The 16,779-nt window shown below is 39.9% G+C and overlaps 2 protein-coding genes and 1 long non-coding RNA gene across 7 annotated transcripts in view; 2 read left to right on the top strand and 1 right to left on the bottom strand.

The window, feature by feature from the left end:
* LOC120287570 (exosome complex component RRP45A-like) overlaps nucleotides 1-5,745 on the top strand; it is a 28,342-nt gene extending 22,597 nt beyond the window's left edge. For 2 of the 5 annotated variants that reach the window (XM_039300430.1, XM_039300429.1), the window contains exons 2-10: nucleotides 78-287; nucleotides 863-958; nucleotides 1,045-1,159; nucleotides 2,123-2,203; nucleotides 2,313-2,501; nucleotides 2,848-3,149; nucleotides 3,856-3,914; nucleotides 4,877-5,109; nucleotides 5,408-5,745. In XM_039300430.1, the coding sequence (XP_039156364.1) occupies nucleotides 78-287; nucleotides 863-958; nucleotides 1,045-1,159; nucleotides 2,123-2,203; nucleotides 2,313-2,501; nucleotides 2,848-3,149; nucleotides 3,856-3,914; nucleotides 4,877-5,097 (1,273 nt within the window). In that variant the 3' untranslated portion in view covers nucleotides 5,098-5,109; nucleotides 5,408-5,745. Of the gene's footprint in view, nucleotides 1-77; nucleotides 288-862; nucleotides 959-1,044; nucleotides 1,160-2,122; nucleotides 2,204-2,312; nucleotides 2,502-2,847; nucleotides 3,150-3,855; nucleotides 3,915-4,876; nucleotides 5,110-5,407 lie in introns of those variants that run through there. The other 3 variants (XM_039300431.1, XM_039300433.1, XM_039300432.1) reach the window with 3 other exon arrangements.
* Nucleotides 5,746-7,116: 1,371 nt separating this feature from the next.
* On the top strand, nucleotides 7,117-10,769 carry LOC120286668. Its single transcript, XR_005545333.1, has 2 exons — nucleotides 7,117-7,273; nucleotides 10,153-10,769. It is a non-coding gene; the product is annotated as an uncharacterized LOC120286668 (long non-coding RNA).
* Nucleotides 10,770-11,140: 371 nt separating this feature from the next.
* Nucleotides 11,141-13,469, bottom strand: LOC104414032 (protein PHLOEM PROTEIN 2-LIKE A10). The gene is made up of 2 exons (XM_018861549.2): nucleotides 13,272-13,469; nucleotides 11,141-13,171 (listed from the first exon to the last, which is right to left on the bottom strand). The coding sequence occupies exon 2, from the start codon at nucleotides 12,861-12,863 to the stop codon at nucleotides 11,613-11,615; it is 1,251 nt and encodes a 416-aa protein (XP_018717094.2). The 5' UTR covers nucleotides 12,864-13,171; nucleotides 13,272-13,469; the 3' UTR covers nucleotides 11,141-11,612.
* Between the last annotated feature and the right edge of the window lie 3,310 nt (nucleotides 13,470-16,779).

Genomic DNA, 16,779 nt, shown 5'->3' with positions numbered 1-16,779 from the left:
CCTTTTCCATCTTGCTATTTGTATCACTTAATAGAATTGGCTCTAATCTAACTTTTTTCTTTTTACCAAACCTGCAGAGAAGATGGCTCAGCAGAGGTGCATCTGGGTCAGACACGTGTAATGGGAATTGTGACTTCTCAACTAGTTCAACCATATAGAGATAGGCCTAATGAAGGGACACTTTCAATATTTACCGAGTTCTCTCCGATGGCTGATCCTTCGTTTGAACCTGGTCGTCCTGGGGAGTTCGCAGTTGAGTTAGGCAGGGTGATAGACCGTGGTTTAAGGTGATTAGTTGAACTTGCCTTAATCTCTTTTTACTGGGAGGACTTGAGTTTCCTTAGTTTCAATCTATGTTATCATGTATTTCCATATTTAAATTGTCTATCTATCTAGTTTATTATACAAAAGCATTGTAGTATAATATTCTAGAAAAGTGTATGCTAGAAACATTTAGCTGTTAAGATGGATTTACTGATAGGAATATTGAGAATATTGATGGATGGATGTGCATTCTGAATTTGTAAAGCTTACACATTAGTAGATGGTATGTTTGTATTATATCCATATTCAATTATATCCATCCCAAATTATGTGGTATAGGATGTTAAAAGTGCATTTACAGTCAACTTTAACATGTATGCACACTATGTGCTTTCCTTACTGAGGAACAATACAAATGACAATGGACAGATAGTGTGCACCTTTCAAAATCTGTTGCCGTCAAAATTGAACAATTATTCATACATTTGACCTGGAGTCATCTGTGCTTTGAGTGGAAATTCTGTTACAAACTTTAAGAAATTTCCTGTTGAGAATTCTGGATTGAGATGACTCACGTTGTTACAAAGTTGTCTCGCAGGGAAAGCAGGGCTGTGGATACAGAATCTCTTTGCGTTCTTGCAGGGAAGTTGGTGTGGGCCATCCGTATTGATCTCCATATCTTAGATAATGGAGGGTAAGGAATTCTGGGTTTTCTTGTCCACAAAGCAGACATCAAATACTTATCTTTCTCATTAAAGCAATCTGCCAATTTGAAAACAGTAATCTGGTCGATGCTGCTAATGTTGCTGCTTTGGCTGCTCTGTCAACATTCCGTCGGCCTGAATGCTCATTAGGTGGAGAAAATGGTCAAGAAGTAATAGTTCATCCACCAGAGGTCAGCATTACTGAAATTTTTGGTACAACTGTACTGGAATACTCATTGCTAGCAGCCCAATCCGGAGTTGGATCTTGTTCAAGTATATTGTGCATTTTTGAAAAATTGTGATAATTGAGAACATTTAATGCAACTTCTGGATCCATGATTATCTTGTTATAGTAAATTTGTCATCAGCTGTAATAATTTTGGGTGCACTAGAAAACTTTTCCTGAGTCAAATTTTTGCTATGCAACTGACTATTTCTACTATGGATTGCCGTAGGAGATTCCTGCTTGGATTTTGAGGTTCTCTTTAAAATCTGGATTCTATTTCATTATTTTATGGCCAGTAGCTATATTTCATAGTTAAAAATGTGTAAAACAATGCTTAAGTTGCCATAAGTTGGTCAATGGAGAATGTGTGGATCCATGTGACTCATTGTGATCAGGAGTTAATGCTTTCAAATAGACTATTTTCCCTTTTCTCTTTAATCTGCTTATGTTAAATTCTGCAAATTTTTGTCCCTAGAATAGAGAAATTGGTTTTTTCCATATGCATAGCTGTTAAAAAAACCGTATCTTGATATTTCTAGGTTAATGAGATAGTTTATTTGAGTCTATCGTTGATCAAGTTTCTATACTGAATTTCTCACTCATATTGTGAATTTTTTTTGTTTTAATTTCCTGGTGCAACCTCTTAGAGATGGGAGTCTACAATTAGTCTTTACCATTTTTGTGCCCTGATGTAAAATGTGCAATTGATCGATTTTGCTGATCATTAAGGGTGGGCTTGTGATATTCTGTTTTGCATAAACGACCATATAATTTTGCTTGGTCCATATATAAGAATTTAACCCGAACTGAAAATTTGCACTTCCCATTAAGTGATAGAACATTTTTCACTGTCACATAGTTTTTCCTACCAAAATAGTGTGGTGTGTTTTGGGCTTATAGCTGATTAATATTTACTGCGTTTTGACAGGCTAGGGAGCCACTACCCCTTATAATTCATCACTTACCTATAGCAGTCACCTTCGCATTTTTCAGCGATGAAAGCACTCTGGTAGGGAAGATATCTGTGTTGCTGTTTACCTGGAAATTGCAGAGCCAAAACTAAAAGTCATTATTGGGCTTTCTTTCTATCCAATATCTGGATGTACTCTAAATTCCAGGTGGTAGATCCTACCCACCAGGAGGAAGCGGTTATGGCTGGTAGGATGACAGCTACTCTGAATACAAATGGTGATATTTGTGCTATTCAGAAAGCAGGAGGAGAAGGTGTTCCTCAGAGTGTAATAATGCATTGCCTACGTATTGCTGCTACAAAAGCTGCTGATGTAACAGTGAAGATACGAGACACTGTGAGTTTATCCTTCTTCAGCGTTTATGAACTTTTAAGACTTGTCTGTGCCTTTTTTTTTTCAACTTTGTGCCTTTATTCTTCAAACCTTGAGTTATTGAATACTTAATGTGGGGTTGGTTGCTTAGAGACTGCTTATTTATTGGTGCAAGTAGCTCAAAATGCAAAATTCCATCCTGCTTGTGTTTCAGGGAGTAAATGCAGAACAGTTTCGTTTATGGTGATTTATAGATTCTCATTGCTTCTTTCCATGGATATGTGTTCTCTGACTTGATCACCTCCATTTGATACTTTTTTTCAGTGCTACTCCTATATTTGTGAATGATCATCTGAGTTCTATGTTATAGGTAGAGGCGTACAATACTGAAAGAGCTCTGCGGAAGATAAAGCGCCACTCTGCTCCAGTTGCCTTGGATGTCAGTGGGACTCTTCCTAATTTAAGGAAAAATCAGGTCAAATCTGAGGATCAGAGGGAAGTCAGCGGATCAGTAGGAACTCAAGTGGAAAAATTGAAGCTGATGAATGAGAGAAAGAATTCTGATCAGAGTAATGACATTGAAGGTAAAGTGGTCACAAAATCACTTGAACAAGGAGGAACTAACAGTAAAGATGGGAATCCTAGGAGTTTCATTGGAGGTCCATCAAGTTGGTATGGTGCCATCCTCTGCATGTAGCAATAAAATTATACTTTAATTCTTAAAGTATGTGTACTATAAAATTTCTTTTTCATGGAGCTGATTTGATAAAAGATTTTAAATCCGATCTGCTTGGATTTTGTAAAAAAAGATACTGAAGCATTTAAGGAAGAACTCAATCTGATATTAGAAAATGTGTAATTTTAAAAACCATAAGACTTTTTCTTTGTGTACTGCAGGACTGGTAAATGAAGTTAATATTTTTAGTGTGGCATTTTGATTCATCAATCAATAGGAAATTGCGTGACAGTTTGCTCTCCAATTCTTTTTGGGCAATTAGGCCTTACCACCTAACAATCAGTAATCATGAAACAAGTAGTCATCTTTGTTGTTGTTGTTGTTGTATATGAGTGGATCATGGCGTTCTTGATGCTGGTTAGTGTGTATTGAATTTTACTATGAGAGGCAACATTTTTCTTTGGTAAATCTCAAAAAAGTACTCCTTGAGTTCTACTCCTGGCATAATTTTTAACTCAGTTTATTTTTCAAAATGATGAACAATAACTTGGATTATGCAATCCTTGTTCACCTCATTACATTCCTTAGTTTGATATTCCCCATTCTTGAATGCCTATTTGCCCCTTCTCAAGCACTTTTCTTCTTGCTTAACTCCATCCAATCTAATTTCCGCTTAACTTTAAAATGTCCTCTTTTTATCAGGAATCCTTACTCGAGGGGTGTTGATTCGGATTTCCTGAAATTATCTCTTGCTTCGCGTGGTACTGTTCGTTTATTTGTTTATGAAGATAATTTTGACAGGAACCACATATTTTAAGTGCTAATAGCTACTCTCTGTTAAACCTTTATTGGTTGCTTTTGGTAATGGTGGGTTTTCTATTGATCCACTGATGCAGTAGTTTGAATCGTGGCATTTTGTGAAGTAGCTTATTGAAGTCACTATTGGTAATCTGAGAGAGTTGCTCTTAGGATTCTTCGTCTAGTTGTCCTTTTCCTATATGATGGAAGTAGTTTTTTAAAGTCGACCTATGACAGAATTCACCACATCCAGCTTTTATGGTTTTGCCTGAGTTTGCAGCTTCTTTTCGGCATTGGCAAATGGGTATGCTGTTTGCTGACTGCTGCATTGCAAAATTGGAGAGTAAATATTAGAGGAAGAAGTATGTTGTTGGGTACATAATCTGGGTGTTCATGATGGTCGTGTTTGTTTGCCCCTTTTCTTAACACGATAGCCAATCTACCCAAAAAGGTAGCTTCTTTCTTTCTGTCAGATTTTGACAGTATGATTTGATCTTAGATCATGGACATCGCTAGTTGTGCAACCTAGCCTAGTGAATTGGAGTATTACCTATTACCAAATTGCTAAGTCGTGACAAAATGATTCTGTTCAGGAGAGGTATTACTTCATTTAGATGGGTAGTGATGAAAGCTGTTACTGCTGTCCTGCTAAATTGGAAGGTCAATTCAATGTCAAGTGGAACAAAATTTTAAGATTCTTTTTTTGTACTTGCCTTAAATAATTATGATGCAAATGCAATTGCAAATGTGTTTTGGATGTTGCATGTGCTTTATATGGTTGATGCCAAGGCATGAAGGTTCTGTCTGATTTTTTATTTACCATCACTCTTGACGTTGCTGCATGTAGTGACTGCTTTTCCTTTGTGCTCGAGATAAAATGAAGGAAATGACAGAGTTGATGGTTTTTTGCCTGTCAAATTTGCAGATACTTCAAAATTCTCTAAAAAGCAAAAGGGCTCGCAAAGTGAGAAATCAACCCAGCAGGCTAGTCCAAAGGGGTCAGCCGAAGATATGAAGGCAATATCTCCAGCAACTGAGTCTGCTAAGATTGCCTCTCAAACCCATGGGGAGAAAACACTAAAGGATGCTGTTAAGCCTAAACATAAGAGGAAAAAGAAAGCACCCTCTGCAGTGGATGGAAGTTAGACACGCTAGCAGGTATTAACTGGCTTCAATTATGTGATCTCTTCTTGTTTGCTTTGTTATAGTTAGTCCTTTCTTCTTTTTTCCTTTTTCTTTTTTATTTAGTTTCACCTGAAAGAACCCATTAGTTAGATCTGTTAGATGAGAACATTTACTGAATAGTTTGTCTCTCAAATGTGGAATTGAATCCTCCATGAGGTCTGTTAAATTATGTAGGACTTCCTTCTTTAGATTTTTTAGGACCAATCTGTGGATCATTTTCTTATATCTATTGTTGAGAGGGATTAGGCCCTATTACTTTTTATCTTTTCAGATTTTTGGAAACCCAGCTTTTCAGAGTGTCAGTTAAGGTGGGGCTAGAAAGCAGAAGCGTGCTATGAACAAGCAGGAGGACAAACTCTGAACAGGTTGTTGGTGAGCCTAATTGAGGACACAACACCAGTAGAATTTTAGCTCAGCTGATTTCGTTTTGTTTGATAATGTCTTAGTTTTGTTATGTTTCTCAATTCCCAGTTTAGTTGGACTTTCGGTGCTTACCTCCGTAGGCACCTCATAGCAGAAGCCCTTGGTGTAACATATATGATTTTTTTTTTATTCCATACAACCTATTAAAGTTATTTCAATCCTAGCTCTCCTAAGTCTCTCTGGGTCTATCTTTTTATTCATAAGCTGAAACAGCAACTATTTAAAAACCGATGGTATGGCTGCATTTGCTCTCGGTTGTTTAAGTGGTGGTTCAAAATTTATCAATCTCATAATATATGTTCAGTTGCGACAGCGGGATCAATCTTTTTGCCTTGGCAGTTTTTAATCTCGGTACCTTTTTGTGCTCTTCCTTTCTGGATATGACAACAGCTAGTTTTTTTCTCAATTATTTCTTTTCAATGCTGTAAAGAAGCGGATATCTTGTGATTTAATATTAATACTATAGAATGGTAGTGATTATAACAAAATAGAACCTTGCAATTGCTCTCATGTAGTTGCTCTCTCCTGTCAAGAGAAAAAGGTAGAACCAAATGGTAAGGACCCAGAGAGGAAGCACAGGTCCAACTCTTCACATTCGTTTTTGGTGCCAGTCAGTTTGTCAAAGATTGCTTGACATTTAATCAAGTCAGATTCTATGGTGAATTTGTATCGTGATCCTTGCGCTCTCTTTTCACGGTCTTGGCCTAAAATTCTCTCCGAAACTGATGTTTCTTCTGAACTTAATCCTGATCGCTGGATGGGACTGGAGTTGTATATGTTCCGTACCCGGCAACAGGTCAAGAGGCACGCTGAAGAAGCCGCGACAGCCATCGAATCCCCAAGAAAAAAAGAAGGAACGGGGTTGAAACTGGCAATCGAAGATCGTGGAGTTTGAACTATTCCTTCGACCATGAAGTGCCACGAGCATCGTCCTTATCTCTAGCTTGTCTGATAAGAATATCAGGACATGAACATCGAAATGTTGGTTTCCATTTACGCATTGCCAGAGATTGATTTGAGGTTTGGCTATTTCATTATGCTTATTATCTGGCTCTTGAAGCCATGCCATTAATTTCTTGTACTACGTGAATTCTAATTTAACCCATCACTAAATAGGGCCTCTTTACAAAGTTTTAGCCCCGAGAAGTAATTGGATTGTCCATATATATATATATATCATATAAATCAATCTCAATTTAATCATTAATTATATGTGATTACAAATCATTCTCATAATTGATCCAAGGAGCATTCGTGCATCACTTTTGTAGCCAATTGGACCACTCCATGACAAGTATTCAAGGGTCTTGGCTTCTTTGCTTCCAACCTTTTTATGATTGGTAAAAAGGTTGGAAAGGGACGACCGGCGTCGAAGAACCCTTTCGATGTCACCACAAAGTGATTAGTATCCACACCTCTTGTCCCCCGGGACGAAACTGAAAAATCACCCAAAAAACAGAGGTCACAAGTGCAAAACCAGGTAAAAAAGAAGGACCTGCTCTTCCCAAAGCCAAAACCTCCGCAACCGACGACGTGATAAAACCCCGGGGATTGCAAATTTGCAACTTGCAAGTTGTACCGAATTCCGCAGAACCGGAGGAAGACGAGCCGATCCGGATCCGTATCCGAACCCGAATCGCGAAACCGGTCGCGCGACGACCATGTTCGGCCGGAGCCGGTTCCTGTCGTTCCCGACGGTGATCGGAGCCGTCGTGTGAGTTGCCCCTCCATCCTCCGCTCTCTCGTTCGCCTGCGAATTCTGTTCTCTTCTTTGCAATCCCTTCATCTGCGTGCGCTCGAACGAGCTGGAATGAGCTTCGAAACGTGCTGTTGTTGCTTCTTTGACATTCAGTAGGGTTTGGCAATGCGTTCTCCGGGATAGAAATCTTAGTGGGTGATCTCTTTCTCTCTCCCCCTGCGCTTGACGATTTTGCTGGCGCTATCTTGAGCTGGCGATCTTCAAATCTAGGAAGTACGGGGGGAATTTGTGACTGATTAGTTGATGCATTGAATTAGGAGGGCGAATTCTGTATTGGGTACTAAAAGGAAGCGCGAATCCTTCGATTTTGGAGCTACTTGGGTATGTATTTGAGATTTGGTGGGAATAAGTGGTTTCGCGTCGGGGGCGGGGGGATTGTTTTTTGATCAGGAACTGGTTGTGGGGATTTTTGGAGAAATAATTTGCATTAGGAAGGAGGAAAATTTGCCCCTGAGTAAACTCACTAAGCTGCCGATGCGGTCATTTGTAGAAAGCAGCTGTGTGTATCTTGATTGTGGACGTTTCAAGACAGGAGCTTGTTGTGCGGTGGACTGTTGTAATTTGTTTGGGGAAAAGTGTAATGAGCGAGTTGGTAGTGCGAGACTCTTGCAGGTGCTTCCTTTGAGATATATGTAGCAGAATCGTGACGTTAGCGCACTTGCTGTTGTGTTTTTCTGCAGCTGATAGATTACAATGACTCATCTATCTTAGATACTATTCTAGAACACGGGCATTCTGCTTCTACAGTCTATTTGGTCAGTTCAATCTAGAATATTTTATGTGAGAGGTGGGGTAGTTATTAAGCATACAGACATTACGAATACTCTTAACAGCTTTGTGACAGAAGTCTTGATATATCGTCCTCTACAAACATCTTACTTGAAGAAGGCAGATTATTCTGCATGTTCGGTGGAAGAGAATTGCCCAAGTCTGGGGAGAATCTGCTTATGAGTTGTGCCTCTACTTCATTTAGATATCTTCCCTCACTCTATGTGCATTCCATTCAACTTGATTCCTGCCCATTTATATAAGAATAATTAGAAATTTTCCTTACAAGTTCAAATTCCTATATTCATAGTTTCAAGTTTTCAACACACTTCACTACTATGTCATAGGCAAGGAGCATTCTTGTATAGAGTCTTTAGACACCCCAAAAAATCTCACACCTTCATCCATTACGTAGTCAGAGGTAATGGTATGAAACTAAACATCTATAGTCCTCTTGCTGCTTGGCATTTTTTTGTTTCTCACAAGGCAACCATCCATTAAGTCCTCACAGAGCATTGGTTGTGCAACTTTTTCCTTTCTTCACACCCTTTGACATGTATAAGCCTAGTACTGATTTGGCATTAAAGAAATGTTTCTCAGCTCCTATGGCTTTTGCTTGTTCTTGCCTCTTCTATACCCTTCTACTCTTTAGTTGTGATGGCATGAGGTCCTACTAGATTAAGCATTGTTGTAACATTGATCAAATGACCTTAGGAGCTTCTTTACCTTCTTAAAGATACATTATTATCATAACTCTCAATCAAATAGCTTTTGAAATCAACAGTTCCCAATGTAGTTTCTTTATACTTATGGTGGATCATGGCTTATAGATACTATTAGGATCTTGTATTGTAGTGTGCCATAAGTAGAATATCCTAACTTCAATGTCTTTTTCAGTTACTTCTTCATAAAATTTACTAAAGTGCCAGAGATGGACAGGGAGTTACTCTCTTAAGTGTGTCTACCAGATCAACCACATGTCTGACTCTGGATTTTTCTGTCACTTATGCTATATCTTTGACTCTTTGAAATCATTCAAATATCACACATTTCCTGGATCCTTCTTATTAATTAGTTAAACAACTAATCACTTGTAGTATTGCTGACTGATGATATAAACTTGTATGGCCTGGCTTCCTTTATTCACATCCATCTTCTCTTTTGCTTTTGTCTATTGTTTGCCAGATAGCTAATTGTTCTTTGCTTTGGTTTTCTTAATGGTGTGCGCCTATAGTGCGCCATTAGTATTTTTTTTTTTTTTTTGGCTTTGCTTTGATCAGCATCATCAGGAAGTTACTATGGATAAATGAGGGGTTAGTGAAGTGACTCGTAGATGTTTCAGTTGGATGATCTTACGTAGACCTAATTCTTATGTCCCAGTGATTACATGCTTATCTGCAAGGCATCATGTGGCAACTAACTGGAGTCAATTTTGTCATACAGATTCTGCAAATCTTGTATAATTATAAATAGAAACAATTCCATAGGTGATAATCAGTTTTGTCTAATCTAGGTTGTTTGGGAGAATGCTTGGCTTTAGGCTATAATGTTGATTGGACGGTTAAGAGTGCATTTCATTAGGATACTAGGTTCTGTTTTCTAACTTTCTTCTCTATTAACATATTGCTGATAAACCCAACCACGGACAGCATGGTTGGTGTGCGTTCTCCCTTCCATCAGAGGTCGGGGGTTTGAGCCCTCTTGTTGTTAAAGTGTCTTAAGTGGGGGGTTCTAGTATTGGGGTCCTGGGCTAGCCTCCTCCCAAGGTATTGACGCTTGGTCCGGGGTGCACCGCGCACTCTACAGGCCGTGGGCTGCCCGGCGAGCCCGGTGGATCCTCATTACCAAAAAAAAAAAAAAAAACATACTGTCGATAAAGTATTGATGATAGACTATTCTCACCCATTAACAAATATCAAAAGTGGAGAATAGTGTCCTTAACATCCACTGTCCAAATTGCTGAAAAATATCTCTTCCCGCTGTTAAAGTGATATTACCCAATGTCAAATATGAAATATCTCATTTTTTTCAAAGGCTGATGGTTTGCAAATGCCATGACTCTACAGGATTGGAGTTGTCTCTGGCAAAGCAATATTTGGACCACCTCTTGATGAGTACTGGAAAAAGAAGCATGAGGAAGAGGCAGCTGTGAAGGGAACTGATAGCAGCTCATCTTAGCTTGCACCATGTTATATTGCATCCAGGGAAGCTGAACAACTAGAGGTTGAAGAGCTTTCCAGGTGCTGGCCGACCTTTTAGTTGGCTGGATTATCGGATGATTCTTCAGCAAGTCACAGGAAATGACCTGGAGCTAAGAACGGGTAGAGGATACATGACTTCATTTAATCTTAACCCACTGCGAGTGTCTGAAGATTGTTTCATTCTCAAGGACAGCAATTGTCGGTGCTATTTTGCATTGATGCACTTCCTAAGCTGCATTGGGACGGACTTACTGAACTGGTGGTGTGGAAGTGTAGAGTTTCTTAGTGGGAATTGATCTTGAATGAAATTGACTCAAGCTGTGTGATGAAAAGTACCTTCCAACGTGTACTATTTGAATATTGGAGGTTGCCTCCAGTGATTGTAGTTTCCATATTTTGGTGATAAAGCAAGCGGATGCAGGTTCAGCCAAACTATTACGGTATCGTCAGGCATAATATGACCTGAAGAGAGTCTATAGGTACTGAAGTCTCCATTCAAAATATATCCCAACTATGTTCTTTGCTTTACTGCTGCACGACAATTACTGCAGACAGGATGAAGAATAGACCTTCTAAGCTGTTGTGATTCTAATTATAATTGTTCTCAGACAACCGCGAGTTGGTTATCCACTGCTTAACACGAACCTCACACAATCAAAAAGGCAACCGCATAGCTTCGTCCACCGCCAGACAAGAAAAACCAACCAATTAACTTGGCTGAGAAAACGGCAACGTGATCAATTTATGTAAACATGTTGTGTAAATGTTCAACTTAGTTAACCATACACGTGTTTCGACCAAAAAAAACCATTAACGTACCGGTCAGTGAAACTGACAATTTAAGCAATGAAGATGCAAGAAAATCCTAGTAACAGTACAGTGGAAAGAATTGGTATTTCATGTTCAACAGAACCTTTTTACAGTAAGGAATTTGGTCCCAGCGATCAACCCCCGGGACAAAATCTCCAAGAGTTATGATACAACAACATGACCCATATGCTTCATTTGCCTCTTTCCCCTCCTTTTCTCACCTTCAATCAAACAATACAATCTGTTCCTAAAAAGTAATCATCGAAAAAAAACATTCGAAAGCAAATCAGCCCAAGAAAGATGGAGTGGTCCGAGCCATCCAGCTGCAATGGAGTGTCGAAGAACTCGCAGCGAGCCTTTATTCACCCGGAGGGATTTCGAATGCAGACAAGGCAGATCAACAAAAACCGAATGAACTAACCTCAGAGGATGCTTACAGGTCCCTTTCGCAAGGTTCAGATCTAAGAAGATATGTGCTGGATGACCGAGCTGATCAAGAGAATTGATCCGTCCAGTTAAAATGGTGCCAAAATTGCAGCACCATCCAGTATATGCAAGCACAAAGAGAGACAGAGGGTGGTGATGATGGACGACTTAGCAGTTGCATATCTCACGACTTCGATACCCCTGTCAACAACTTCGTCGTGAACGGCGTTAACGCTCTGCCTCACACCATCATGGAGTTTCTCCATCAAATACTCCAGGAGAGATCTCACAGTTTCGAATGTAACCCTCCCGGTCACGTCGAGAACAAGCCTCCGATTGCTCGGGACGGCCAAAGTAGACGACACTTTATCGACCCACCCGCTGTTCTTAGGAAGACCATATGAATCTATCAGACCCTTGTGACTCAACACCCCTTGCTTCCAATCCACTCCAGTAAATCTCAATCCTTTGCTTCCCTCTACAGCTAAACAGGGAGAAACTGAATACGAATTGGCGTTTGATTTGGAACTTTTCAGCACTTGGTGAGACGTTTTCACCAGAGTCTCGACCGCGCCATTACAGACAGATACCAGCATCTCTCTCACTTTCTTCTCATGCTTTGGATTTGTCATCCCGGAGAATAGCTCATCGTAGGTGTTGATGTCCATCGTCTTTTCCAGAAAAATAGTGACTGCAGTGCTCACAAACTGCTGGATGCAATCGCCGACTAAATCCTTGATCCTGTCGTCGCACAGTACGTTTAGCCATCCTGGAACAGAACTCCCCTCCGTTTCTGATTGCAGACTAGACCGCCTATCCATAAAAATAGCCATGACTAAGTTCCTGGCTAGGCTGCCTACCACAACAGATACGAAACCAGACCCTGCAGGCGTGAAGAGCTTATCGAGAACGTGATCCGTGAATCCCAAAACCCCACCATTGCCATTGACATTGTCCTTGGACTCAGATTTATAACCGCGCAAAGCACCCACAGTCAAAGCCCGGGATACCTCAGTTATCGACTCCGAGAACTCGGCTGACTTTGCGATCTTCGAAATTTGCTTCAAGCTATTGGGGACCTCATCGGAGTCGGACCTCAGAAACTCCTTCAAATCCTTCGAGACGAGCGCGATCGTCTCGGTGGATTCGGACACCGCCTCGGCCAACGAGACCAAAGCCCCCACGAGCTTCAAGAGCCGCCTCCTCTTCCGAGCAACCGAGGGCGAGTTATACACCCTGTACGCCCCATAACCAGAGAAGGCCAGAGCGGCAGCGGCGAGAATCCACCTCTTCCTCCTCCCCGCGAAATCGATGCCCGACTTCACCAATCTCACGTCCATGAAACACGGGACCGAATGACCAGCCCGGGCCTGCTAATCAGAACCTCAATATTCCCCCCCACGGAAAAAAAAAAAAAACAGAGTCCCCTGATTAACACACCAGACAGAACGAATCCGGACTACACCCAAGAGGGTATCCTGCGTTGTCCAATCGGGAGTCCAAAACTGCAGGAATCACCTCAAAAAGAACCCTTGCAACGACTTTCCAGATAACAACTTTCCTGCTCGGGCCTTCTTGGTTGTCCACACGAACTTCCCAGCACACAACTTTCTTCAGGGGACAAAAGGCCAACTGGGTTTTGCACAATCTATATGTAGGGTATGACAAAACAATTCATACAAAAGAGGGTGAGTCCAAGAACAAGGCGTCAATGGATAAGGCCCGGATAAGAACGAATGAGAGACAACCTGTTCCGACCGAGAGAGAGAGAGAGAGAGAGAGAGAGAGAAAACAGGGCGTGACGTAGAGAAGAGGTGGCGTGCGCGCGCCTCCTGCTGGACTTGGAGGCGGCGGCGGTGGCGGCAGGGGGCGGCGGGCGGCGGGGAGGGAAGTCGCTGAGGCGTCGCCCGCGAAAAGCAGAAGCCAAAAAGGCGTTCGGTTCGTGCGGATTTTCTGCAGATCGGAGCTTTCGGTTTGTTTATCGGTGACTTATTTGTTTCTTCTTTGGGAATGGAAGCGAGGGTGGGCCCCCGGACTTGAATGGGCGCTAACTACCTCGCGGGATGGGGAACAGGATAGGATATCAAAGTGAAGTGGGGCCCGATAATGACGGGACCCGCGTATAATAACTTTGTTTACGATTCGTTTCGATTTCGTACCGACATTTCAATAATACGACACTCAGCGTACACATCAAGTGACTTGCAACGAGAATGGATTTGACTCGGGCTATGTCGCCAGCTAGGCCTGCCCGATCGGTTCACAAATCCGTCACATGTCGGGATCTAGTCTTGTGAACTAGTCTCGCGTGACGTGCGTCGTGCAAAGAAAGGGTAACTCGTTTGCACATACATCATACGAGCTCGTTCCGTAAATAATGAGGCAGATAGAATCGTGGAGAGTTCATGTGTTCTTTGGCGGTGTTTGTATAGAGTTTTCATGCTTTTGATCATGATATAATAGAATCAAATTGATGGTCCTATATTGATGACAAGTAAAAGAATACTTCATTTTGTTGTATAGTAAATCACAATTATCATGCTTGTCTTTATGTTTTATAGAGTTTAGCACCTTAGAGAGAAATTACTCAATCGGTCTTGTACTTATTATATTGATATTAAATCAATCATAGACTTTCTAATTTTATCAATATAATCCTAGATCTTTATGTAAAACTTTAATATATTCATTCCAGTCAATTGTCGCAAGAAATTGCTAATGTGGCATCCATGTTGATGTGGACAACTTGTAGATCATTGCGGTAGCAATAAGCCGGACTAAATATATTGAAATTTCGAATAAAGATTTTAATACTACATTGACAAAATTGAAAAAAAAAATTGGAACTAAATTACCATCCATACAATAACTTTGGAACCGAGTGAGTTAATTATCCTGATGCTTGAGTTCTAAAATAGCTAAGAAGAAATGAAAGAAGAATCAAGTTGACTTTACTCAAAGCTTTCCTCACTATTTCCCTTACCACCATCACTGTATTTATGAAACAAAAATATTGGCATAGTATCTCTCAATCAAGATACAAAGCCGACAAGTTGTTTGAGAGACACTATGTGAAATATAGGTCAACTTTACAGTAGGCTTTTCACCGACTTCTCCTACCTTTATTAGCGTGAACGGCTTTTATATTGACTTATCAGTTTCTCAAATATCCTTCCGGATGCAATGGAGTCAATCTTCCCCACTAGAGAGAGCCTCTAAATTTTTAGACATATATTTTGCCCCATCTAGGGTAGAGGAAATATTCCCGGATTTTAGGTCTCAAAGTTCAACATATTAAGGTCCGAGCTACAACTCATCTTAGAAAGCAAGCATGATCATATGTTTTACCCTGCGTAAATGCGGTGCAGTTTTCTTTCTCCCACACGAAGAAACCCTAGCAAACCAATAATTGCCTTCCACCCATTCTGCGCCGCCCAATAAATCTCTCCAATGGCTTATGAGCTGCCACGTAGGTCGTCTTTATGATTATTTAATGTTTTTTGGGCCCGCGTCTGGTAATAATTAATTGCCTAGTTGTCAGTCGACATTGCTCCATTGTTCGCCTAGAATGTTTTGGAAATTTCATGAAGCACATTGCATCATATGAACGAAAAGTATGATGCTTTACTCGAATTTTCAGAGGCAAAAAGTAGTTCATTTGCGACTTTCAAGAGGCAGGACACTTGGTTTTGCAAATTAAATTTGAGGATAATGAAGGGGAAAAAGGGATTAAATATAATGAGGAAAAACGTGGAAGATACTTTACATTTTAAGATCCATAAAAAGGAGATTTTGTGAAGGTAAATAGAGATGGTAAAAATATTTCATTTTCTTCAAGTAGGTCTCTTCAATTAAGTTTGTTTTTTCATAGAAAATAAATAATTTAAAAATATTTTTCTAAAAATGACCTATTATATTTATTAGTCAATTGAAATTTTTTCATTATTTGTAATAATTTATATCTAAATATTTTCATAAACGATTAAAAATCTTTTGTTCACTCCTGGCATGTTCACACCTGAGACAGGTTTTTCTAAGGCGTCTGAAACTTATCCCCTTTAAGAACATGGGAAATCCAAAACCTCCCTGAAACTTAACTAACTCACATTTTCTTGGTTATTTTTGAAGAAACTACATTAATAACATGATTAACTATATAATTTAGCATATTTTTGAAGAAAAAAGATTCTTGCTACTATATAATTGGCTGATTTCGAGTTTTTGGTACTTATTAACGAAAACAAACCTGTCTCAAGAAACCTCAAACTCATTCCACTAACGCAAAACTCAAAAGTTTTTCGAACAATGACACAAAGAATTTAGCAATCAAATTCCCGAAAAAATACGACCTTTTAAGCCATGGGTCACTTTTATCACGACTTTTAAAACTTTAAAATATAATGGTCGGCCTTTTGGACGAAAATGACATGTATTTAGTTTTTCGTCAAAATTGTCATCCGAAACCCTACGTGACAATCAACACGGACGACTATCTGCGACCTGAATCTGACATCATTTCATCGCATATATCTACCCTTCAGGTAAACAATAAATGAAATGATGATACCGGGGGTCATAGGATTCGTGGACGTTCGGCACTTTAGTCCTAAAATCTTTTTCTTGTGCGATTCAATCTTGAAACTTATGTTATGTTTTTGCCACTCTAATTTCTCATCTAAATATGATCGATTCTAGGGTGAGTAAGTTCCAGACTTGTAACTTGAATTCTGTAACCTAAAATCTAGAACATATCATGTTAGAGCCGGTTCCCAATTCTTAAGACTAGAAAACTACCATGTTTGCCTCGGAAACTATCTTGCTTTTTTATCTGGTTTCTAGGTTTATCTGAGAACTTGTTTTTTTTTTTTTTTTTTTAGGTTTCTTTTTATGGTTTCATTTTTTTCAGCAATAACATGAGTAACAAAATTGTTTAAAGTAAAAGATGAACGTGGGTGAGCAAGTAAACGTGAGTCAGGAACGAGTAGGGGTTGTGGGGCTCAAACAAGTGAGGGCAAGCCATAAGCAAGTGAGGAAGAGGGTGAGTTGCAAGCGAGCAAGAGAGTTGTGAAGTGTTTGAGTGAAGTTGGAGAGAACGGAGAAAAAGAAAGAGATGGAAAAAAAGTGCCAAGAGAAAAATTAGGATTTTTAAGGTTTAGGAAATATGTTCCAAATTTGGTCCAGTCAATCCGATTCCTGGGTGGTTTTTCACTCGAAACCAGAAACTAGATCCGTTCCCATTGAAATTTGGAACCGAGA

Source organism: Eucalyptus grandis, chromosome 8 (assembly GCF_016545825.1).
Source record: "Eucalyptus grandis isolate ANBG69807.140 chromosome 8, ASM1654582v1, whole genome shotgun sequence".
NCBI lineage: Eukaryota > Viridiplantae > Streptophyta > Magnoliopsida > Myrtales > Myrtaceae > Eucalyptus > Eucalyptus grandis.
Note: the sequence above shows the minus strand (reverse complement) of the source record. Positions and strands in the feature narration are given on the sequence as shown.